We start from the raw sequence: 26,892 nt of genomic DNA on the forward strand, positions 1-26,892 counted from the left end.
AAACCGCTCTAATAGTTTCTCGCCTGAGTGGTATTTTAAGTATTCAATAAACTTGAAACTTTAACTTGATCTTTTGCCGCAAGTAATCTCAGTGTCCAAATCAAACGGCTTTAATTTCCTGCGTAGCCGGTAGGGGTCGTTCTTTGACCGGGCTGCAGTTCCCCTGGCTGCCGCTGGGTGCCGCTGGCCGGCTGTGGGCTGCCCTCTCGGAGCAGCATGGCGGCGACAGCAGCCGGTCATTCGCTGTCCTGCTCCGATGCGCAGCCTACGAGCCCGGCTGCCGCGCCACTGCCGGACGAGTCCTCGGACAGTGAACCCGAGCAGGAGCCCGGCTCTCCGCAGAAACTCATCCGCAAGGTGTCTACCTCGGGCCAGATCCGCCAGAAGGTGAGTTCGTGGCGGGTTGGGCCGTGGCCGCAGTCCCAGCCTCGGTGTTTCCTGGCGACTCGTGCCCGGGAGACTCGGGTGAGCTGCTTCTGGGTGCCGGCACGATGTCTCCCTTTCTCTACCCCCCCGACCCTGAGGGGAGCTCCGAGGTTGTTCAGTGGAAGCCCGGAGGGACTGCAGCCCTGTGTCCCGGGGGCTCCATACACCGCTGTCCTATCAGAGATGTCACTTCTATACCTTCTTCCTGACATGGCACACAAACACTTGCAGATGCAATTAACTTCCAACTAAAGATAGAAGCAAGAAAGTTCACGTAGTACGGGATTGCACCCACATGCAGTTTCTATTATATTCTTTCATTTTGCTTACATGCGTGTCTCACACCTTCACACATCGTAGTAAATAGTATAGGGCTTCTGATCCGAGGTGTTTATAAATTGCAAATGTTATTTTGCATGCAGGTGTTTTGGAGGTTACCGAAAACAGGCATTTGTCAGTGTTAATTCAAATGTTTTAAAAATGGTGAAGACCTTATATAGGAAGAGAGAGAGAGAGGGCTGTTTGTTGGGGGGGGGGGGGGGGAATCTTGTTTGCCAGACTGGATGGACCGTACAGGTCTTTATCTGCTGTCATCTACTATGTTACTAGGTGTGGTGCAATGTGTGCACATAGCTGACTTGAAGCAGCTTGCAGTGGTAGGGAAGCTAGGGGTGCACTCCACATCCTGCTCCCACGCTCCCTGATCCCCTAAGTTACACAGCTACTCCCACCTTTTCTGATCTCCTGGTACCTCCTTCACCTTGCCTGCCTGCCACCACCACCACCACCACCCAGTTTCCAGCCCCCCCCCCCCACTCACGAATGTACATACCCTATATCCTCTCCAATCCTCATATTCTCGTTCTCTTTTACATAAGAACATACGCATTGCCATATTGGGACAGACCAAAGGTCCATCAAACCCAGTACTCTGTTTCCAACAGTGGCCAATCCAGGTCACAAGTACCTGCCAAGATCCCAGAATAGTAAAACAGATTTTATGCAGCTTATTCTAGAAATAAGCAGTGTTACACATGTCCATCTTAATAATGCCTTATTGCCTTATGGACTTTTCTTTTACGAAATTATCCAAGTCCATTGATCGTTATTAAATTTTGGGGGTTTGCCAGGTTCTTGGGGCCTGGATTGGCCGCTGTCAGAGACAGAGTACTGGGCTTGATGGGCCTTTGGTCTTTTCCCAGTGTGGCAGTGCTTTTGTACTTATGTAAACCCTGCTAAGCTAACTGCTTTTAGCACATTCTTCTGGCAATGAATTTCAGAGTTTAATTACACGTTGACTGAAGAAATATTTATATTTTCTCCAGTTTGTTTTAAATGTACTACTTAGTTTCATTGCGTGCCCCTAGTCCTAGTATTTTTGAAAAGAGTAAACAAGCAATTCACATCTACCCGTTCCACGCCACTCATTATTTTATAGACCTCTTTCATATCTCCCCTCAGCCATCTCTTCTCCAAGCTGAAGAGCCTTAGCTGCTTTACCCTTTCCTCATAGGGAAGTCGTCCCCCTCACAGATACCCCCCTCCATATTCCCACACTATGTTCCCTGCAGTCCTCTTACAATCTTGATCCCTTTATTCACACACAGGCCTAAAATAAAATATGTCCTCAGTATTGATCTTTTCTCTCCAGAGACTCTCTGACCAAACTCATCTTATTCCTAACACAGATCTTCTCTTCCCATTTTGAACTTAAGCCAGTCTGTTGCTGCATTTCTCTCCTTCCCCATTGACTGCTGATCTCAGTTTGGTAGTTTAAGACCAGCAGCAGTAGCTTCTTGGGCTGCTTCCACTTCCCTTGCAACCTGGGGCCACAGTGTTGCATTGACAAGCTTTAAACTGCACAATGCAAAACAAAATACTTGGACCCAAGCTGAAAGGGAAAAGAAAGCGACATGAGCATTATGGCGGCTGGTTTTAAAATGACCTAATTAGGATTTAACATCAGAGCTTCACCAAGCAGAAGTATTGTAGGTTTGTTTTTTTTTGTTATAACCGAAAATCAACAGACTCACATTATGTATGTTATGTAGACCCTCTTCTTCATCATGTCTTCTCATGTCACAATTACAGGGTTATTAACAATAACCATGTTATTAAGGGACATGCTGATTCAGTCCTGGTTTTAGCTCATTGTGTGCATGGAGATGTAGTGTCAGACATTGGGCCATTCTGGGATCCTGGTAAAATCCAGTTACCAGTTGCTGTCCTTTATCCAGATAGTTAAAAGATTGACAGACTGAATATCGCCTCTAATTGGGTCACTCCAAGTGCCACCTTAGCACTACCCCCAAGACCACCATGACAGTATCTGGATAGTGTCTGGACATTCAATTCTAATTTTCAGAGGCATTATCCATCTGAAAATTCATGGCTGGCCCCAGTGAGTGGCACCTATGTGGACAGAAGTCTCTCCTGCCTGGATAAGTGCCACTGATTATCAATCCTTTTTTATTTTATAAGATCAATTGTTCTGATATTTCTCAACTCCCACATTATGGTTGGCCAGGAAAGCTTGAGATTAATGAGGATAATGGCATAAGTTTTTCCTGGAATACCCCCTAGTTAGGTACTTTCCTCCCCAGTGGTAACATCCAGTGCTCATTATGTAGCTATAAGATGTTTGACAAAACTGGGTTTTTTTAAAACCTGAAGTCCATTTGGATTTTATGATTCTATTTATTATAGTAGGTATTTGAAATCTTTTATGTATGATTTTAATTTTATTGTTTTTTGTTTGTACTGTATTGCTGCCTGGAGAACTGGTTTGGCTAAGCAGTTTATAAATGTCTGGATAAAATTAAAATGTATGCAGTGGGATAAAACCAGGGCTGAATTATCTTGTTTCTTATGACAGAATTGTTGACTCCCAGTACACTTATATCCATCATATCAGGTTGGGAAGTTTCAGTATTGCAAACAACCCACCCTTTGCTCCCTTGGGAGCGGAGTCAAGGGGAGAGGTAATTTGGATAAAGGAAGCCTGACTGAGTGACACAGGCTATATAGCTTGCTGGTTCCAATCTGGCTTCTTAACTGCTCAGAAATCAACTTGGTGGGGGCAAGGTACCTTCCAGTAGAGCCATGGGTAAAAGTGTCACTACTTGTGGTTATGATTTAGATTATTAGAAATTTTGATGGCAAGACATGGTTGACGGGTTGGATTGGGTGTTGGATATGCTCATCTAGAGAAAGAGAGAGTAAGAACACAAAAATTGATGTGGATAAGAGCAGATATTCCATGAGCAGTCAAACTTCTACAGCTGGGAATTATGAGTGAGCTGGACAGATCTGTTGGTCCTTATCTGTTGTCATCTACTCTTATTCCTGTATCATATTCTTTATATTGTGCTTGTGTGTTAGACTCTTACTCTCATTTCACAATTTATATGCGCTGTTGCTTAGTTTCCCCACACATGGAGGGGCATTTTGATATGACGTCTAAATCTGACTTTGGATGTTTTGCTGAAAACGTCCAAAAATCCAGTAGCGAACATAGCTGTTTTCGAATCTGAAAAATGTCTTTTTTTTTTTTTTTTTTTTCGAAAATGGTCATTTGCTACACGTCGTACTCAGTGTGTCTATCTTTTTGGACCGTTTTTGGGGAAAAAAATGCCCATGTAAAACGCACAAAATCAAGCCATTGGGGTGTAGGAGGAACCAGCATTCTTAGTAGACTAGTCACAAAGACATCCCAGCAGAGCAGTGGGGCACCCTGGGTGTGGGTGTGTGTGTGGGGGGGGGGGGGGGGGCACTGCAGAGGACTTCACATGAAAGATCCCAGGTATGCATTTCACAATTACCCCCTTATATTTTATGGGGAGCCCTCTAAAACCCACCCAAAGCTGACTGTATCCAATTATACACCACTACAATAGCCCTTGTGTCTGCAGGTGTCACCTATATATAGGTACAGTAGGTTTTGGAGAGCTCACACTTTCTACTACAAGTGTACTAGTTAGAGTGGGATATGAGTCTGGGTCCCCTTCTCTACAGTCCACTGCATCGACCACTAGGCCACTCCAGGAACCTGCTTGCTGCTCTAATAGGACTGGCCATAACATCTGAAGCTGTCATAGAACCTGGCATATACTGTTTCTTTTATATCTTTGGGGAGTGGGAGGGGGTCAGTGACCACTGGGGGAGTAAGGGTGAGTCATGCCGTAATCCCTCCAGTGGTCATTTGGGACATCTCGTTGTGACTTGGGTGCTATTAAACCAGGTCTAATTCAAAACGTCTAAGCTTTAGCTCTGGACATTTTTGCTTTGTTCCATTAACAAAAATCCAAGTGTTAGGAACGCCCAAATCCCGCCTCCAACACGCCCCTTTGTCATTTGAACGCACTGCAGATGAACTGCATAGAAAAACATCTTTAAATGGGTTTTGGAAATAGTGATTTGGACCTTTTGGCAAATAAAACATCCAAAGTCTGCTTTGTGCCGCTTTTTGGATATTTTTCTGTTTTGAAAATGAGCCTTTAAATCACACAATGTCATACAATTCTCTTAATATCTTAGCAAATAAATCATGATGGCAATCTTGTCCCTTACGTCCCTCAAAAGGCACTTCAGTCCTTACTACCTTATGTTTCTTTAAAAAGTACTCGACAGAGACCTTTTGCTTACAAAGTTATGGAATTCTCTACCCTGAATGTCTGTAAATTAGTAAATGCAGGATTATTTCCATTGTAAGACTGATATGAGTGGAAATCTATAGTGGATATTACATATTTTATTGCAAAGATCCAATGTTTATCAAATATGCAGTTTTTAGAGACAGGCTGAATAAGGTGAGGTGAGGCTATGGGGTTGTATTTTAAATTTAAAAAAATTGTACTACATTTTGATTGCTATGTTGATGTATTGTTCTACGCTTTGTAGAATTTTGATTAAAGTATGTTTATTATCAACTTTATCAAATATGTAAATACATTTTGAATAGCCTGTATAGTTTTTCTGTGAAAATAGCTCTCAAAATATGTGAGTACAAAAGTGCTTCTGTACTTTATACTTGATATTTTTGCAGGCAGCAGAATGGAGATGACAAACTGCATGTACATGTGAAATTCCAACTGTACACGTGTTTACTTCTTTGATCTAAATAGAGCCCTGGGAATGGGTGTAATATGTGGCTGAAAGGATAGCCGCCGAGAGAGGGGGCGGGGAGGCAAAATTCCACGGGCCTACAGGGAGGGCCTGGCGCAGGGGTCTCTCTCTCTCTCTCCTGCTCCTGATGGGACCTGGGTGATCACGTGGAGGAGTGGCCTAGTGGTTAGGGTGGTGGACTTTGGTCCTGGGGAACTGAGTTCAATTCCCGGCACAGGCAGCTCCTTGTGACTCTGGGCAAGTCACTTAACCCTCCATTACCTGCCGCAGTGAGCCTGCCATGAGTGGGAAAGCACGGGGTACAAATGTAACTAAAATGAAAAATAAAATCCCGACAGGAGCAGTAGTGAGAACTCCAGCACTGGCCCTCCCCTTGCATTGCCTGCCTAGAAGCTGCTGGGCCCTCAGGCTGCGCATGCTCATTTTTGAGACTGAGCATTTGTGACCTAAGGAAAGCAGCCACAGGGCCAGGCTGCCTGCAGTTGGCGGGGCCAGCCAAGGTACTGCGGTAGGGAGGGATGGGGGGGGGGGGGGGCGGCGATGATGATTCTGTCTGGCAGCGGTGGCCCGGGCCGGATCAGTCTCTTGGCGGCCCTGGCTGAAAGTATGTGTGTTGTGAAAGCCCATGTGTGCTTTGCCCTACATTGAAAGGAACAGCTTTCAGTAAGGGCATCTTAACCAGGTAACCTCTTATGGGGTCAATATTCAGTTTGTGGTGATCAGCATTTTTTAAAGTGCTGGCTGCCACTATCTAAATTAGAGCTGGATATTTAATGTTATTGTTAATACTTTAGAATTATGGATGAAAAAGCATACATTGAAATTAAATTCAGAGCAGACCAAATTTTTATTAGTTAGTCGTTCTCCAGATTCAGATGAGAAAAGTATTGCGATAAATAGATATCATTTCAATTTTCTTCCCATATTCAAGTATTAGGAATTTGGTTAGATAATAAGTTACCTTGGATCATCAGATTTGAAACTTAGGGCCCTGTTTACTAAGCAGCGTTATAGGCGCATTAACGTCTTTAATGCATGTTAACTGTTACGTGCTTATAATATTCCTATAGGCGCCTACATAGTTAACGCGTGTGCTAATTGTAGGCGCGTTAAAAACGCTAATTCTAAAAACGCTAAAAAGGGCTTACTCAGAAATTATTCTTCATAATGCGTGATTTGTAAAGAATTCAGAAATATTTTCACCGGGACCAGTTTTGTCTAATAGTACAGTCGCTGGTCTTAAATTCGCTAGACTATTGTAATATCATTTACATGGGAGTTTCTAACAAACTACTGAAGAGACATCATAGCATTCAAAATGTAGCATTACGATTTGGTTTTCTCACTGAAAAAATGTGACATTGTTTATTTGTATTACAAACAGTTGCACTGGTTCCCAGTTCAAGCGAGGGTTCAATATGCATTTTTCTGCTTTATATACAAGATACTTTATGGCTTAGCTCCATAGTACCTTCTGGATCACATAGTCTAGAGAACTTGCTCTCTTTTCATATTTCCATCTTTAAAAAATATTAAGGGACCCTTTTATTAAGCCATGGCAAAAAGTGGCCTGTGGCAGTGCGAGCACGTCTTTTGGGTGCACGCCTGGCCAGTTTTTACCGCATCCTGGAAAAAGGGCCTTTTTTAATGGGCTGGAAAATGGATATGCGGCAAAATAAAAACCAGTTTGTGTCCATTTTCAGCCTGAGACCTTACTGCCATCCATTGACTTAGCGGTAAGGTCTCACGCGCTACCCGGACTGTAGGCATAGTAAGCGCCACGCAGTAGAAACTATTTTCTACCGTGTGTTTTCAGCATGCGCCAAATTCAGAATTACAGCCCGAGGCACACGGTAGCCAGGTGGTAATGCCGATTTGGCACACAGGCCCTTACACACCTTTGTAAAAAGGTCCCTAAGAGAACTAGGTTATTAGATAATCTCTTCTCATATCTGGCATCTAGCTTAGAGAAAGAAATTCAAACTTTGTTGATTATTGGTGACAAGTTATAATCAGTTCCATAAGCAGATTAAAACTTACCTATTTTAAAGATTGGTCCTGAATTATAGTGATCACTAGACTGATTTGTTTCATTTCTTTTTAATTTAATTTTAAGGATTATATTTCCAGGTAATGTCCTGCTTCTTGAATCATGTAATCCGCATTGAACCGCAAAGTATATGATGGAGTATAAATTTATTGTTAATGTTAATGCTGGACCATGTCTGGGCACTGACATTGAATATTTGGGTCTGTGGCGGCACCCAGAAGTTATGTGGCTGATATTCAGTGCTGTACCTGCATAACTAACCAGGCAAAGTTAGGTATCTTCTGCTTGGAAAAGAGACGGCTGAGGGGGGATACGATTGAGGTCTACAAAATCCTGTGGAGCAGGTGGAGGTAAATCGATTTTTCATACATTCAAAAAGTACAAAGACCAGAGGACGCTCAATGAAATTGCATGGGAATACTTTTAAAACATATAGGAGGAAATGTATTTTCACGCAAAGAATAGTTAAGCTCTGAAACTTGTTTAAAAAAAAGGTTGGACAAGTTCCTGGTGGAAAAGTCCATAGACTGTTATTGAGATGGACATAGAGGAAGCCACTGCTGGCCCTGGGATTGGTAGCATGGAATGGTGCTGCTAATTGAATTTCTGTCAGGTACTTGTGACCTGAATTGGTCACTGCTGGAAGCAGGATACTGAACTAGATGGACCATTGGTCTGACCCAGTATGGCTATTCTTATGTTCTTATATTCTGGGACCTCCCTGTCACCACTCCTGGACAGCCTGGTGCTTCCAAGACAACGTCAAGGCAGACAGAGCCAATATTCCGTGGCGCTGCCTGGTTAAGTGCCAGTGAATATCGGTGGCTGGCCAGCTCAATGTGATTTAAGTGGGCAGAATCACTCTTTTCCACTAAAACCACACTGAATTGCTACCCTTAGGTATCCCACTAAATTCCATTGAGAACTATCTGCACCGTATATTTTCACCTCATATAATATAGTGACCCTAAAATTCACATTGCAGATCCTCTTCATTATTTTTCATGTGACTACAACAAGCAATGGCAGAAAAAGTACAAAGTAAAGTTGAATGTTGGGATTTGACAGCCAGTAGATCACATCTGGGCCAGCTAAGGGGCCGTTTTACAAGATGCAGGAAAAAGGGCCCTGCGCTGGTGGCGGGGATTGTTTTTCCCATACATCAGGGCCCTTTTAAAAAGCCCCCAGCACACATGGCCAGGCGGTAAGAAAACTCTTACTGCATGGCCATGCGATGGGAAGCCCTTACCGCTACCCATTGCGCCCAGTGCTCGATTACCGCCGGGTTACCGCCATGCAAGCCATTTTCAGGGGTTTTCTTTTTCTCCTGGAAATGGCGTGCACTTAGGGCGGGACTACCGGCAGCAGTCTCAGAAGAGCGAGCGGTAAGCCCGGGCTGGGCTTACAGACGCCCTGTAAAAGGGCCCCTAAGTGACTTGTATCAGTTCCTCCATGAGATGCAAGATCAGGGCAGGAGTTTGCACAGTGGCTCACTGATTGCACTTCTCTACAATATTTATTTATTTAGATTTTGCTCACACCTTTTCAGTAGTAGGTCAAGGTGAGTTACATTCAGGTACACTGAATATTTCCCTTTCCCCGGAGGGCTCACAATCTAAGTTTGTACCTGAAGCAATGGAGGGTTAAGGACTTGCCCAAGATCACAAGGAGCAGCAGTGGGATTTGAACCGGCCACCTCTGGATTGCAAGACCGGTGCTCTAACCACTAGGCCACTCCTCCACTCCGCAGTATGCAATTTAGGGAATCTCTTAAGCCATTTGCTCAAAAGGAGACACTTCTTCCATGTCTTGCACACAAGTGGTTCTTGAGGTCCAGTATTTGTGTTACAGGCAGCTGATGATAACTTCTGCAGACCAGACTTTGCATCAGCATCCAGACTGTTTAATGAAAGCTTAAATGTAACCAGAGAAGTTTTCTTAGCTTGAGCCTACATATTGGTGGTTTTGCAGTGTCGTCATACAGCCATGAGCATTTTGTTATTCTCAGAATAGCAGCAATCATGGAAACAATATAGATTTTAGAGAACCACAATATTCACATGGCAGTGTTCCTCTGTGCATTGATGTCAGGCATGAAGGCTTTGGCACCAAACAGGAGCATAGTATTCAGATGTATAGCATATCAAAGCCTGGGTTGATTTATTGAGTACAGAGGCTTCACTCCACCATGATATTTGTTTTTAGTTATAAATCTTTACATAAATAATCATAAAACCAAATATCAAAAAAATTAAACAAAACACTAATACCCCTGTTTACTAAGCCACACACTAATGCTGACACAGCCCGTTCACTTTGAATGGGCTGTGTCGGCATTGCCGCGCAGCTTAGTAAACAGGGAGGTAAGTAATCATAAATATTCAAAGGGCTTTCATATAATAAATAAAGCTATATGCAAATTCACAGACCAAGCATACATAATTTCAATACTACTCATAATTGATCTAATTTAAACCCCTTACTCCACATAATCCTGATAGATATTAATTGTAAAAACCCAGCATGCAAATGTCCAGCCAATAAAACACACTTTCACTGAGCGATGAAGGGGTGCTGAGTATTTGCTTTTTTATGTTGGGTGTTTTTGCTGTTTAATGATATCAGTTTCTTTTAGGCTTTCTGACTACTTGTTTATTTTTATTGTCTTTTTTGTTGGATTGTGATGTTTGCTTATATTATTCTTTGACTTTTATTTTTTTGTGTTTTTGTTATTCACTCTGTGCTATCATTTCTTAAAAGGATGGGATATAAGTATTGTTAAATTAAAATTAACTAGTGCTTTGAAAGATGAGATATTTCAGCATGCTTTTCTGAAATGTTTTTCTTTGTCAATGTCTCATTGTAAGGAGGATCTATGCAGGTGGCAGAGCCTGTGAGTGCTCCTTGATTCTCTGCTATAGCCCCCACCAGGTCCAGGTCCACATCCAGGACCAGTCCAAGCAGTTTGTTACACCAAGAATGTCAAGGTGAACGGAGGAAGCAATGAGGGAGTAGATTTGCGAAAGCTTACATTCTGGGGATGGCCCTTTTTTATTTTTAGTTCAGATATCTTTATATAATTTTATAAAAGAACACAACCAATATTGAAACATTAATACACTATGTAATAATGACATTGCTTAGTTACAGTATTCAAATCATGCCGTGTGTTTATCTGATGACCAGAGAACACGATATTTATGAGTAATTTCCTTTTTTCTGCTGCCACCATCAAACATACCAAATGTCAGTGCGTAAGCCAGTTAAGAATCATGTTATCTTTCCAGTCAGAGAATATCATTTAATCTATAGTAAAATTAACCATAAAAAGATTTGTGATTCATTTTTGGGAAGGGCTGTTTGCAATGCTAGTGCCTTCCACACCATCATTTTTTTTTTTGTCATCAAGTTTTATTGTTACAGTTTCCTTCCCAATTTCCCCCTTCCCCCCCTTTTGTACTGCCTTTAACATAATCCTTGTACAAGAATAGAACAGTATACAACAATGAACATTACACGCTATCTGCAATTTCCAAGAATAATAACTTGTATTTGTATCGTGGTTCCACACCATCATTTTATATGATGTTTCACTGAGGCGAAAAATGTCCGATATTCAGCTCCACATGCCAGACCAGAATCCACTAAGGTTTGAACAGTGTAAGAATATGTGCGAAAGGGTCCCTGCTATTGACTAGGTGGCGGCTTGCATCAGCTGGCTTGAGTATGCTGAAGGGGGCACAATTATGACATTCAGGGGCTGAGTTACAAAGATTGCCGTTAAGTACAACAGCCGCAGATGAACATGCCGATTTGCAAACAGTGGCCAGTGCACAAAGAAAATCGCATGCAAATGTTGATACACGGAAATTCTGTGAAAGAGAGTGCCTAGCATATGCGCACAACAGTGGGGGATTGTAAGAGTCCATGTTCTGCGCATGCCCAGGAATCGCTGCTGCATGCTCTGCTGGTGAGCCAGTGTGGAATTGCTATAAAGTGAAAAAGACTTATTGCCCCAGAAAAGTCTTATGTGCTCATTTATAGAGACAGGAAGCCGGTTTCTCACACAGGGCCAGAACGAGCGGCAGCACGGAGGAATTGAAGGAAACAAATTTTCTACCTGGCTGCGATCGGTCTATAAGGGATGAAGGGACACTAGAACAACCTGAGTTCAGCTAAATAACTTATCCCAATTTATTTAAAAAATACTTTCTTCAGACAAGTTGCTATATTAATCAGATAAGTTCCCTCTATCTCCCTCCTCTTTTTCCTTTAAGGACAGCTCCAAACCTAGCACATGAAAGGTAGGTACTCCTTTCAGTGCATCACATGGAATTCTCATTTTAATAATGATGAGCTTATTGTAATACCTTTGCATAGAGATCAGTAGCTGCTACAGGAACGGTAAAAGGAATGCAGAACCCCTTTGTGCATTAGAAGTTAAATAACATTTGCTTTAGACTGGCTACAATCAGTCTAAAGCAAACATTGCAAGCATGGTAAGCTTTATGCATCTGCCCCTGAGAGAGTAGTGTTCCCTAATGACCACTTATAATGCTGGGTCTAGGCCTTGTTCCGATGGTGCCAAGTCCTTGAGTTATAATCTTTGATTTTGGTACAGAATTTTGCCATAATGAAATCGTATGTCCTAGTAACAGCATGGTCCAGAATTGCGCTACATTGGATGAACAAAACCTTTTCCATTGCACACTTGTAAATAATAATGCTAAGGTCCCAAGTATGAAGACGGAGGGGAATAATCGAACGGGGACGACCATCTCTAAGGGCGCCCATCTGTAAGGATGGCACCGTGAAGGGGCAGGGAAACCTGTATTATCGAAACAAGATGGGCGTCCATCTTTCGTTTCGATAATACGGTCGGGGACGTCCAAATCTCCACATTTAGGTTGACCTTAGAGATGGTTGACCTTAGAGATGGTTGTCCCCGGTTTTCGGCTTTAATGGAAACCGAGGACGCCCATCTCAAAAACAACCAAATCCAAGCCATTTGGTTGTGGGAGGAGTCAGCATTCGTAGTGCACTGGTCCCTCTCACATGCCAGGACACCAACCGGGCACCCTAGGGGGCACTGTAGTGGACTTCAGAAATTGCTCCCAGGTGCATAGCTCCTTTACCTTGGGTGCTGAGCCCCCCAACCCCCTCCCCCCAAAACCCACTCCCCACAACTGTAGACCACTACCATAGCCCTAAGGGGTGAAGGGGGGCACCTACATGTGGGTACAGTGGGTTTCGGGTGGGTTTTGAAGGGCTCACATTTACCAGCACAAGTGTAACAGGTAGGGAGGAGATGGGCCTGGATCCGCCTGGCTGAAGTGCACTGCTGACCCACTAAAACTGCTCCATCGACCTGCATACTGCTGTGATGGAGCTGGGTATGACATTTGAGGCTGGCAAAAGATTTTTTTTTTTTAAGGGTGGGAGGGAGTTGGTCACCACTGGGGGAGTAAGGGGAGGTCATCCCCGATTCCCTCCGGTGGTCATCTGGTCAGTTTGGGCATCTTTTTGAGGCTGGGGCGTGAAAAAAAATGGACCAAGTAAAGTCGTCCAAATGCTCATCAGGAACACCCTTCTTTTTTCCATTATAGGCCGAGGACGCCCATCTTTTAATCATGCCCCAGTCCCGCCTTTGCTATGGTGCCTACACGCCCCCTGAACTTTGGTCATCCCCGTGACGGGAAGCAGTTGAGGACACCCAAAATCGGCTTTCGATTATGCCGATTTGGACACAACCCTGAGAAAAGGACGCCTATCTCCCGATTTGGTGTCGAAAGATTGGTGCCCTTCTCTTTCGATTATGCCCTTAATAATATTTCTTATGTGTGTATGCATGTCTTTTTCCCTTGTTCTGTTTTTCTCTCTCTTTCTCTAAGTCAGTGGGTCCTAAAAGAAAAGTGCATAAGTCATTGTTAAGATAGACTTGGGGAAAATCCCCTGCTTATTTCTAGGATAAGCAGCATAAAATGTATTTGTTGTTTTGGGATCTTGCCAGGTACTTGTAACCTAGATTGGCCACTGTTGGAAACAAGATGCTGGGCTTGATGGACCTTCGTTCTGTCCCAGTATGGCAATGCTTATGCTCTTATGTTCTGTGTAATAACAAGAAAAATTGTCTCTATAAGTATCACAGATTATACAAGAGAGAACAGCACATCGGGGCTTCCTAAAACACTGGAATGTGTGGCTCTGAGACTGGGCTAATTGTGCCGTAAACATAATGGCAGCAGTACTGGGCTTTTTTCAATGCAAGCACACTAACAGCAGTGTGGGATTAAGATTGGCATAAGCATGCAGGCAAGAGCACTGGGCCTGTCTCACCATTAGCATGCTGGCAGCAGCCCTGGATAGCGCTCATTGTTAGTACAACTTGATACCTTAGCATTCTGGCTGCCTTCTGTCCCAGGGTAAATGAGCTAAAAGATCCTTTTATTCTGGAATACAACACAAACAAGCCCTGCTAATACCAGCAAGAAAAGCATTGAGAGGCTGCCATCTTCTGGATTGTGTGTTGTTTTTTTTTTAACATTTTAATTTTTTTATACTAAGGTGGTGAAGTGCTCCCAGAACACAACTTGGTACTGTCTGTCCCCGATGCAGCTCTTGTGTGGGCAAAACACTTCCAGTGTTGGGTTTGTGTTTATTCCAGAATAAAAGGATCTTTTAAGTTCAGACTCTGATCTGCTTCTTTTTCACCACCATCTTGGAGTTTGTGTATTGCCTGTCCCGTTGTTTTCCAGAGTAAATGAGACCTTGCCAAGGCTTGGCGTTTGCTGCAGCTCATACATTTGCTTGAGTCACTGAAGAACTTAATGTCCATGTCTTGGATTGCTGAAGCTGTGAAAATTGCTCAGTGGTGATGAAGATACATTAGATTGGTGCAAGGTTGCTTAGAATGCAGCCTACAATGTGTTTCATTTCTAGATGGATGTCCATCTCAGGAAGACAGTGAGTGAGGAATATGTTAGACATTCAAGTACCTGGAATGGACATTCTAGTACAGAGCTTCTTAAGCTGTATTTTTTAAATTTGGGGTTATGAGCTAGGCGGGCCTTCCATAGAGACCTAATTGGCCCTTGATTTCAGGGGCTGCACATTTTTCTGTGGCTGCGGTAATAGAGTTGTAGCCACAGAAAGTTGGTAAGCACTGTTCTAGAATAAATAAAAGCAGGGTTTGACAAATTTTCTTTGATTTCATGAGCCAGCAGGTGAAAACTCTTTTGCTGTTCGTTCCTCCGCACCATTGTCTGCACAAAACTTTATTGGTAATGGGACAGAGGTAACCCCTTGAAGTCTGCCAGAGCCCTTTAGGGCCCAATTTACTAAGCCTGTGTTCCCATTCTGTGTCTATGTAAAAGAGCTTTGAAAATCAAGCACTTAGGGCCCTAGTCTATGAAGGTTATGCTCCTAAATTATGAGCATAATCTATGCTCCAAAATTATGCTCAATTTAGGAGCATAAGATTTAGGAGCATAACCTTTGTAGACTATGGACCTTAATGTGCCACTACTACAGCCCCCCTCCCACCATTGGCTTACAGTCATCCCCTTTTTGAGATATGTTTGCCTTTTGGCTTCATGTATCACTGTGGTCCAGCCCCCAACAGTCTATTTCTCAATCCTCCTTTGCACCTTAGTCTAGCACAATATCCTGTTTCAGACAGTGGTCAATTCAAACAACACGTATCTGGCAGTATCCCAAAAAGGAGCAAGATTCCGTTCTACTAGGCCAAGGGATAAGCAATGGCTTTCTCTAAATCTACCTTTTGGACTTCAACTCCTGGAATTTGTCTAAACCAGTGGTTTCCAAACCTGGTCCTGGAGGCACCTAGCCAGTCAGGTTTTCATGAGAGGTTTATTTATTTTATTTATTTATTGGGATTTATTAACCTCCTTTATGAAGAGTTTCATTCAAGGTGGTGTACAGCAGGTACAGTTTAACATAAAACTTATAATTTTGTTAACAGCAAAACAATAACAGAATAACCATAAATACAATAAATGAGGCAAACTTGAAAAAAGTAGAGTGAAATTTAATAATAGAACTACCGTGAAACAGCATCAAAAATATACACATTTAACAGCACTGGAATTCAAAAACCAGAGATACAATACAATTGTAGCATAATATTATTGATACTGCTAATAAGCATGCATTAGAATATTCAACTTATTTTGTTGGCAAAATAAGTGGCAAAATTATTGCTGGTTAGTTGTGACTGGGGAGGCTGGTTCTGTTGTGGGGTTTGTAGTAGGCTGTTTTTAAATAGCTGCTTGGTTGAATTTGCAGCTTGTTCTATGTTTTGAGAAGAATATTGTTTTTTGGCTGCTGTTATGGCCTGGTAGTAAGTTGTCATGTGTTTCTTACAGTTGAGCCTGCCTTCATGTAGATGAGATTTTCTCCATTTTCTTTCAGGTTGACGTCCTTGACACTTAAGGATACGCGGTTCTGGGGAGAACCACGGGGAACGTTTTTTTTTAGGAACATTGCTCCTTCTTTACAGGGGCCATTTTTTCTAATGCCACTACTAAGTGTGCATTCCAAATATAAATCTGTTCTGACACTATCATAATCTTTTCATCCACATAGGAATAGGACAAGGCCTCTAGAAAATTTTCAGCAGTCATAATTCTCATGTCTCAGATTTCCTGCCAACTTTGATTGGGCCCATCTGTTTTATGTAGTTCTTAATAGAAAATTTGATTAGGAAATGATCAGTCCACGATAGGGATGTTATCTCTACACCACCAGCTTTGTGTTCCAAGATGTCAACCCCTTTGCAGAACACCAAGTCTAGCATATGGCCCTTTTCGTGAGTTGGAGATCTCGTCACCTGAATGAATCCTAGAGCTGCCATCGTATCAAGGAAGGCAGCAGTAGTGGTGTCTGGAGTTTCGATGTGTAGGTTAAAGTCTCCCGTGATCAGTAACCTAGGGTAGCTCAGGGTTACCTCAGTCAGCAGATTCAGCAGTTCTTGCACAGATGAAGTGGTGTTTTGAGGTACTCTGTAGGACATGAGCAGCCACATTGGATTGTTGTCTCTCAGATGGATTAGCAGGCAGACAGGTGGGGGATAGAGACTGCACAGTTTGTCTCACGGATCAGGACTGCTACCCCTCCACCCCGCTTCCCTCATCTTGGTTGGTGCAGAATAGTGAATCCTATGGGGCATAGTTCAGCCAGTGGTACTCCTCCGCTTTCATCCAGCCAGGTCTCAGTTATTCCCAAGATGTCTAAGTGGCATTCATTGATATCATGGATCACGAGAAATTTTTTATTGGCTGATCTGGGGTGCAGTGGAGGAAATGCATGCAAATCTCTCATGAATATTCATTGTGGATATCCTGAAAACTTGATTGGCTGGGGTGCCTACAGGACCAGGTTTAGGAGCCAGTGGTCCAAACCTTTATTTAAACACAACTACATTAACTGCTTTTACAGCATCTGGCAATGTGCTCCAGAGGTTAATATATGTTGAGTGAAAAAAATGTGCTTTAAATGTGCTACTATGAAACTTGAGTGGCCTCTAGTCTTTGTAGTTTTTGAAAGAGTAAACAAACAATTGGCTTTTACCCATTGTACTTCACCCAGGATTTTTGTAGCTCTTTCTCTTATCGTCCCTCACTGTCTCTTCTTCAAGATGAAGAGCCCTAACCCCTTTAGCCTTTTCATATATGAGAGGAGTTCCATCTCCTTAATCATTTTGGTTGCCCTTCTTTATGTCTTTTCTAATTCCACTATATCTTTTTTCAGATGCAGCAACTGGAATTACACACAGTACTCATGATATGGTCACACCATGGGGCAATACAGAGCCATTGTAATAATCTTTGTACTCGTCTGTGTTCCTTTCCTAACATTCTGTTTGTTTTTGTGGCTGCTGCTGCTTCACACAGAGCAGAAGATTTCAATATATTCTCCATAATGATTACCATTGTGGAATCTAGCATCGTGTAGCCATCATTTGGGTTATTCTTTGCAATGTGCATCACGTTTACATTTGTCTAATTAATTTCATCTACCATTTGGATACCGTCTTCCAGCCTCCCAAGGTCCTCCTGCAATTTCATAGCCACATATGATTTAACAAGTCTGAAGTAATATTGTCATCTAAAATTTGATCACTTGACTCATCATCATGTCGATTTACCTTCCTTCATTGAAAGAAGTGACCATTTATTTTAACCCTACTTTGTTTTAAGCAGTTCCTAATCCACAATGAGACAATGAGGGGCATAATCGAACGAAAATGTCTATCTCCATGGGCGTTTATCTCCGAGAACGGGTCCGTGAAGGGGCGGACCGAACCGTATTTTTGAAAAAAAATAGACGTCCATGTTTTATTCGACAATTTGTGAGCTGGGTGTTTTTGCTTTTCAGCGATAATGGAAAATGAAAGCGCCCGGCTCAAAAACGAATAAATCCAAGGCATTTGTTCGTGGGAGGGGCCAGGATTCGTAGTGCACTGGTCCCCCTCACATGCCAGGACACCAACCGGGCACCCTAGGGGGCACTTTTACAAAAACAAAAAAAAAGGTAAAAGAGCTCCCAGGTGCATAGCACCCTTCCCTTGTGTGTTGAGTCCCTCAAATCCCCCTCAAAGCCTATTGCCCACAAGTCTACACCATTACTATAGCCCTAAGGGGTGAAGGGGGGCACCTACATGTGGGTACAGTGGGTTTGGGGGGGTTGGACGACTAAGCATTAAGCAGCACAATTGTAACAGGTAGGGGGGGGATGGGCCTGGGTCCACCTGCCTGAAGTCCACTGCACCCCCTAACAACTGCTCCAGGGACCTGCATACTGCTGCCAGGGAGGTGGGTATGACATTTGAGGGTGAAAATAAAAAGTTGTGAAACATTTTTTGTGGTGGGAGGGGGTTAGTGACCACTGGGGGAGTCAGGGGAGGTCATCCCCGATTCCCTCTGGTGGTAATCTGGTCATTTAGGGCACTTTTTGGGGCCTTATTCGTGAAAAAACAGGGTCCAGGAAAAGTGCCCTAAATTCTAGCTACAAACGCATACTTTTTTTCCATTATCGACGAAAGGCGCCCATCTCTGTACGGGTGATAACCATGCCCCAGTCCCGCCTTCACCACGCCTCCGACATGCCCCCGTCAACTTTGTACACTTCCGCGATGGAGTGCAGTTGAAAACGTCCAAGTTTGGCTTTCGATTATACCGTGTTATTCATTTTTGTGAGATAAACGTCCATCTCCCGATTTAGGTCGGAACTTGGGCGTTTTTCTCGTTCGATTATAAGCTGGAATGCCTCCTATCCCATTGCTTTTTAATTTCCTCGGGAGTCTCTCCTGAGGGACTTAGTCAAAAGCTTTCTGAAAATCTAGAAAATACTGCTCTCACCCAGTCTGTCTGCTTCCCATTCATTTCCCCATGCTTTTTCCTGGTCTGTCTCTCATTCATTTCCCCTGCTGTATCCCAGTTTGTTTCTCATTCATTTCCCCTGCTGTATCCCAGTTTGTTTCTCTTTCACTCATTCCTCCTGTCTTCCAGTCTGTCTCTCTCTTTCACTCACTCTCCCTGCTCTCTCCCAGTCTGTCTCTCTCTTTCACTCACTCTACCTGCTCTCTCCCAGTCTGTCTCTCTCTTTCACTCACTCTACCTGCTCTCTCCCAGTCTGTCTCTCTGTCATTCATTCCCCCCTCGTTCTCTCCCAGTCTGTCTGTCTCTCACTCATTCCCCCCCCCCTGTACTCTCCCAGTCTGTCTCTCACTCATTCCCCCCTGCTCTCTACCAGCCTCTCTCTCTCTTCCCCCTGCTCTCCTAGTCTGTCATTCCCCCCTGCTCTCTCCCAGTCTCTCTGTCATTCCCCCCTGCTCTCTCCCAGTCTTTCTCTCTTCCCCCTGCTCTCTCCCAGTCTCTGTCATTGTCCCCTGCTCTCTCCCAGTCTCTCTCATTCCCCCTGCTCTCTCCCAGTCTGTCTCTCTTTCTCTCACTCATTCCCCCTGCTCTCTCCCAGTCTGTCTGTCTCTTTCCCCTCCTCTTCCAGTGTCTGTCTCTCCTACTCTCATTTCCCCCCTGCTCTCTTCTAGTATCTCTTTCTCATATCCCCCCTGCGACTCCCAGTATGTCTCTGTCTCTCTCCCTCGCTCATTTCCCCCGCTGTCTCCCAGTATGTCTCTCTCTCTCTCACTCACTTATTCCCCCCTGCTCTCTTCCAGTATGTCTCTCTCTCCCTCACTCATTCCCCCCTGCTCTCTTCCAGTATATCTCTCTCTCTCACACTCATTTCCCCCCTGCTCTCTTCCAGTATGTCTCTTTCTCTCTTCCCCCTGCTTTCTCCCAGTCTGTCTGTCTCTCTCATTCCCCTGCTCTCTCCCAGTCTGTCTGTCTCTCTCATTCCCCTTACTCTCTCCCAGTCTGTCTGTCTCTTTCCCCTCCTCTCTTCCAGTGTCTGTCTCTCCTACTCTCATTTCCCCCCTGCTCTCTTCCAGTCTCTGTCTCTCTCACTCATTTCCCCCTGCTCTCTTCTAGTATCTCTTTCTCATTTCCCCCCTGCGACTCCCAGTATGTCTCTGTCTTTCTCCCTCGCTCATTTCCCCCGCTGTCTCCCAGTATGTCTCTCTCTCTCTATTTATTTTATTTATTTATTTATTTGCGGGCTCAGTGTGGCTTGCAATACATTGTGAATGATGGAAATACAATTTGTTGCAGTACGATTATGGGTTACATTGTGAAGAGTTATGGGAAGACAAAGTAGAGTCAGGATATCATTTGGGAATAGAACAATGGAATATAACAGTGGGGAATTGATAGGGCGATAAAACAATAGCAAGGGAACATAAAGGTCTAACAATTTTATCTATGGGTAGAGTTTTAGGTGTGGTGAAAATACGGGGGAAGAGAATTCAGAAGAGAGTGTATTGATGCATATCTATTAGTGTGTATGGACTTCATGTGTTTTGATCTTTGCAGTAAATTTTCTCGAAGAGATAAGTCTTCAGTAGTTTGCGGAAGTCAGTTAGTTCGTAGATCGTTTTCAGGTTGCGTGGTAGTGTATTCCAGAATTGCGTGCTTATGTAAGCGAAGGTTGATCCGTGCAGTACTTTGTATTTTATGCCTTTGCACTTAGGGAAATGGAGATTGAGGAAGGTTTGGGACGATCTTTTAGCGTTTCTGGGTGGCAGGTCTATTAAATCAAACATGTATGCAGGGGCTTCACCGTGAATGATTTTGTGGACTAAGGTGCACACTTTAAAAGTGATACGTTCCTTGAGTGGGAGCCAGTGTAGTTTCTCCCGTAAGGGTTTTGCACTTTCGTATTTTGGTTTTCCGAAGATGAGTCTGGCTGCTGTATTCTGGGCTGTTTGAAGTTTCCTCAGTATTTGTTCTTTGCAGCCTGCGTATAGTGAGTTGCAGTAATCCAGGTGACTGAGTACGAGGGATTGCACTAGGTTGCGGAAAGCAGATCTCTCTCTCTCATTCACTTATTCCCCCCCTGCTCTCTTCCAGTATGTCTCTCTCTCCCTCACTCATTCCCCCCTGCTCTCTTCCAGTATGTCTCTCTCTCTCACACTCATTTCCCCCCTGCTCTCTTCCAGTATGTCTCTTTCTCTCGTTCATTTCCCCCTGCTCTCTCCCAATATGTCTCTGTCTGTCTCCCTCATTCATTTCCCCCGCTGTCTTCTAGTATGTCTCTCTCTCTCCCTCGCTTATTCCCCCCTGCTCTCTCTCTCCCAGTATATCTCTCCCCCTCATTCATTCCCCTTGCTCTCTTCCAGTCTGTCTCTCACTCATTCCCCCTGCTCTCTCCTAGTCTGTCTCTCACTAACTAACTCATTCCCCCTGCTCTCTTCCAGTCTGTCTGTCTCTTCCTCACTCATTTTCCCTGCTCTGTCCCAGTCTGTCTCCCTCATTCATCCCACCTGCATTCTTCCAGTCTCTCTCTCTCACAAACTCATTCTCCCTGCTGTCTCTCTCTCTCTATCTCTCTCACTCATTCCCCCTGCTCTCTCTCTCCCTCACTCATTCTCCCTGCTCTCTCCCAGTCTGTCTGTATCTCAGTTATTCCCCCTGCAATACATGGGAGGCAAAGACTTAGCAACTGCGTACTTTTGGTGCACATATAAGCAAATCTGCCTCCGGAGTTGTCTTACAAAAACCACCAAAAAAGTATGTGTGCAACGAGGTTTTTTTGTGGCCTCCCACCTGCCTCTGGAGTTGTGTGAGTGCTTCTTTGGTGACTTTTGTAGGACAATGCCTGAGACAGGCGGGAGGCCCACCGAAAAACCTTGTTTGCGTGCTTTTTTGTGGACTTTTGTAAGACAATTCTGGGGACAGGTGGGGGAGGCTGATGATTTAAAACAACAACAAAAAAACCCACCCTAAGCATCAAGGACTACAGTACTGCGTTGTACTGTGTACAGACCTGGTATCATCAGGAGGCATGTTGTCATTGTGCATAATCTGGACCCGTGCAATAATTTATTTATTTATTTATGGCATTTATATCCCACATTATTCCCACCCATGGACAGGCTCAATGTGGCGTACAATAGTCTATTAAGCAACATTAATGCAAAAATACAGGAATTAGCGTCAGAGAAGGGAAAGAGGGGAAGGTGACAATTTGTCGATGTGGCTGCCGTGGCTCAGAGGGATGTAACACCAGGAGGGCCCACGGCATATGCTCTACCGAAAAGGAAGGTCTTGAGCCGCTTCTTAAAGGTCGGGTGATCTGGGGTGAATTTGACCACTTGGGGCAGTCCGTTCCAGGATTGAGTGCTAAGATAAGAAAAAGAGGAAGCATAGACTGTCTAATATTTAAGGCCACTGAGAGCTGGATAGTGGAGATTGAGATACATGTGAGCTGATTTGCGGGAGTTCCTGGGCGGCAAGTTAATGAGAGTGTCCATGTAAGCAGGAGCGTCTCCATAGATGATTTTGTGCACCAATGCGCAGATCTTGAAAACGATACGGTCCTTCACAGGAAGCCAATGCAACCTCTCACGTAATGGGCTTGAACTTTCAAATCTTGATTTGCCGAAGATGAGTCGAGCTGCTGTGTTCTGAGCAGTTTGCAATTTCTTTAGTAGTGTGGATGTGCATCCCCCATAGGTACTGTTGCAGTAATCGAGACGACTTATAACTAGGGACTGAACTAGGTAGCGAAATACCTCTCTAGGGAAATAAGGCTGGATACGCTTAAGTTTCCAAAGAGTGAAGAACATTTGTTTGACTACAGAGTTCACTAGCTGCTCCAATGTCAAAGATCTATCAATTAATGCTGCTTGTACAAGTGGTGGGTCAGTGTAATCCACTTAAATTCAAAATAAAGCCCTTTTTTCTACTTTTGCTGTCAGGTCATTTTATTTTTCCAAGCATGGTGGTCCGATATTTTCTTTTCTGCTTTCTTGTCTTCTCTCTTCCAGGGTGTACTGTTGTCCATTTATCCTTTCTCCAATTTCAGCCTGTCTTCTACCATTCTCTCACTTCCCCTCTACTCTTGTGGTCCAGCATTTCCTGTTCCTTCTCCCTTCTAGGAGAGGAGAGTGCAGGCAGCAGGAAACAGCCTGGCATAGGAGATGCAGCTGCACTAATCCTAGTGCCGCATCTCCTTTGTGGGCTTTTGCAGGCAGCAAATGCGCTTACAAACTTTCATTTTTGCCAGAACTGAAAACTCTGGAAAGTGCGTTTGCTACCTGCACAGCCCAGGAAGGAGCCACAGCATCTCCTTTCCCAGGCTGTTTCCTGCTGCCTGTGCTCTCCAACCGAGTGGTTCCCAAACCTGGTCCTGGAGGTACCCCAGGTCAGTCAGGTTTTCAGGATATCCACAATGAATACTCATACAATAAAACCTCTGAGCTATACACAGTCTTCTATTGTCATCAAATAAATTGACTGTCTAAACTGATTATGATGACTGAATGTTTCCAAATTTATTACAAATTTGTAGTAAATTTGACAATGAATATTCATGAGAGAAATTTGCCTGCAGTGAAGGCAGTACAAGCAAATCTCTGTCATGGGTATTCATCATGGATATCCTGAAAACCTGACTTGCTGGGGTGCCTCCAGGACCAGGTTTGGGAGCCACTGGTCTAACCTGTTCACAGATGAAAGCATGCAGAGCATTCAACAGACATTCTTTGACCTGAGCATGAACAGACAGAGGGGAAGGGTGGTTTTTTTCTTTCAGAAGTTTATTTATTTAGATTTAGCTCACACCTCATTCTGTAGTAGTTCAAGGTGAGTTAAATTCAGGTACGCTAGGTATTTCCCTGCCCCCAGAAGTCTCAAAGTCTAAGGGGCCCTTTTTACTAAACCACTTAATGTGGGGTGGGGGGGGGGGAATTTTTACTGCAAAAAGCGTTAAGGCATTTTGTGGTAATTTGCTTGTCAGTACACAGTAATTGCACATTATTATTATTTTGTAATAGTTTCATGAGGGGCGGAGAATGGGCGTGGAAGACTTATTCAGCTAGCACGCACGCATTAGTGTGTGCTAGCTGGATAATGTACAGATAATGTGGGAGCATTTAGTGCTTCTTAAATAGGAGGCGGTAAGTGCCCCCCATTAACATTTTTCAGGTAACACTAATGATCTGAAAAAAGAAGTATTGAAAAAATGTCTTAAATATTGCCTTGTTAGAAATGGGCTTAGCGCATGGAGAGTTCTGTGTTAAGCCAATTTCCTAATGTGGGTTAATAAAAGACCCCTCAGTTTGTACTGAGGCAGTGGAGTTAAGTGACTTGCCCAGGAACACAGGATGGGTTTCCTAGATTGTCAGTCTGGTGCTCTAACCACTATCCTACTCCTCCTAGACATCATGTAGATTAGTGAAGTTGAGCCTTGTAAGGGAGGTGGAGCAAATGGTAAAGAGGAAAAGGAGATGGGGGAGGACATTTCTAGGAGAAAGCAGAACCTTCTGTTGGAATGGAGAAGCCTAATGGTTGGTGTAGTAGCCTGAGAACCAGGGGAACTGGGTTTGATTCCCAGTTCAGCTCCTTGTGACTCTGGACAAATCACTTAACCCTCCATTGCTCTGGGTACAAAATAAGTACCTGTATATAATATGTAAACCGCTTTGTTTGTAACCACAGAAAGGCGGTATATCAGATCCCTTTGCTGAGGTTTCCTGTCCATCTCCCAATACCACAATTAATGTCAAGGTCAAAGGACCTCCAGATTTCTCAGTGTACCTAGAAACATGACGGCAGATAAGGACTGTATGGCTCATCCTCAGTAACCACTAACTCCTCCTTTTCCTAAGAGATCCTACGTGTCTGTCCCATGCCTTCTTAAACTCTGACACAGTCTTCATTTCCACAACCTCCACCAGGAGGCTATTCCACGCATCCACCACCCGTTCTGTGAAAGTATTTCCTCAGATTCATCCTAAGCCTATTTCCTCTTAACTTCATCTTATTCCCTCTCATTCCAGAGGTTTGCTTCATTTGTAAAAGGCTCACCTCATGTACATTAATGCCACCAAGGTATTTAAACACCTCTATTATATCCCCTCTCTTCCAGCGTATACATGTTGAGGTTCATGAGCCTGTCCCTATATGTTTTATGACCGCTGACTAATTTTGTAACTGCCCTCTGGACCAACTCCATGCTGTTTATATCTTTCTGTAAGTGCGGTGTCCAGAATTGCACATACAATGTAGCTCTCCTGGAGCTACTACTGAAAAAAGGTGTGAGCAAAATCTCAATAAATAAATAAATATGGCAGTCTCTCCTGTGTGTTCCAGTTTTGGAAGTAATGCCTATTTTATACATATAAAATTTACTGTTTCCAAATATCTAGACTGCTGCAGTTGAACCTGCAGCACAGGACAAGCTCAGAGGATCCTTAAGTTGCAGGAGAGAGAGAGAGAGAGAATGAATGAATGAATTCAGTGAGGATTTGTGGAAGGAAAAATAAGAAAAGTAGCTGGAGCCTTGAACTCTTTATTTCCCATTGTAGTTCAGTTGTTTTACTAGTGTTTCTTACATGACACGCAGGACTTCCAGTCTCTCACTCCAGCCTGGCTGGCTGGATATCTGCATGTTAGCTTTACGTTAACCATGGATGAATACATTGATTTATTTACAGCATAGGGTACACTCCTCTCCATTCCATCTTGCAATAGTTTGACTGAGACAAGGATGACAAATTTTTTTTAAGTCAGTAGATCAATAGAGCATGCAAACAGTTTCCTCAAGGAAGCGTTTTTGCAAATTTGTCAATCAGTGTCTGTAAGATAAAGCTGTGATCAGTGGTTCAGTGTCCTTGTGCAGGTTTATGTTGGTTGTTAGTGACCTTTTGTTAAGGACACTGCACAATAGGTTATAACCAACAGTGGTTCTCAACCCTCCTGCTGGCACACCTAGCCAATGAGGTATTCAGGATTACTGCAGTGAATATGCATGAGATATATTGGACCTCCTTGTATGCAGATCTCTCGTGCATATTCATTGCAGTAATCCTGAAAACCTGATTGGCTAGGTGTGCCTCCAGGAGAGGGTTGAGAAGCACTGCTGTAGAAGACAGATCATTCTGGATTTAGAAAGAGCGTGCAGCTTCTACTGCAGAATTAAAACCGCGTGATGTGGTAATCTAATGAGATGATCATTTCAAGCATGCAGAACTTGAGTGTTTATCAGGGGAAGTCTGCCAGACACACATGCACAAACGCTCTGCATTGAGGGCTGCTCACTATGCGCACGTCCAAACAAAATGAAAGTGCCACCATACATCTGCACCTGTTCAGCACATAAATTATTATTGATGTTATTGAGATGGACATGGGGGAAAGCCACTGCTTGCCCTGGCCGGGATTGGTAGCATGGAATGTTGCTACTAATTGGGTTTCTGCCAGGTACTTGTGACCTAGATTGGCCACTGTTGGAAACAGGATACTGGGCTAGATGGGACCATTGGTCTGACCCAGTATGACTATTCTTATGTTCCTAAATGTTAGTCTCACAAAAATGTCTTGCACATAAAGGTTTTATGGGACTGATATTTGTGGGCAGAACAGGCATAGATGTGTGCTGGCATTTTTGTTTTTGTACAGACATATGCCCCATTGCCCCATGTAAGCCGCATTGAGCCTGCCATGAGTGGGAAAGCGCGGGGTACAAATGTAACAAAACAAAAAAATATGCACATGAAATGTTGCCTCTCGCCTGTCTTTGAAGGTTTTAGGCACTTGTTCTGGTCACAGAAAAAAAAAGACAAAACTGTTATTTAAACCTCCAAAACTAAATCCTATTGACCAATCCCACTCTGATCTGGTGAAAAATTTCCTGTGTTGTGGTTTTTAACA

The 26,892-nt window shown here is 43.6% G+C and overlaps 1 protein-coding gene across 1 annotated transcript in view; it reads left to right on the forward strand.

Moving 5' to 3' along the window:
• Window positions 1-216: 216 nt before the first annotated feature.
• The window catches only part of LOC115478339 (diacylglycerol kinase delta-like), a 107,148-nt gene continuing 80,472 nt past the window's right edge, over window positions 217-26,892 (forward strand). Inside the window, exon 1 of the mRNA XM_030215643.1 lies at window positions 217-387. Within this exon, the coding sequence (XP_030071503.1) occupies window positions 217-387 (171 nt within the window). The remainder of the gene's footprint in view (window positions 388-26,892) is intronic.

The sequence above is a fragment of the Microcaecilia unicolor genome, chromosome 10 (assembly GCF_901765095.1).
Source record: "Microcaecilia unicolor chromosome 10, aMicUni1.1, whole genome shotgun sequence".
Taxonomy (NCBI): Eukaryota; Metazoa; Chordata; class Amphibia; order Gymnophiona; family Siphonopidae; genus Microcaecilia; species Microcaecilia unicolor.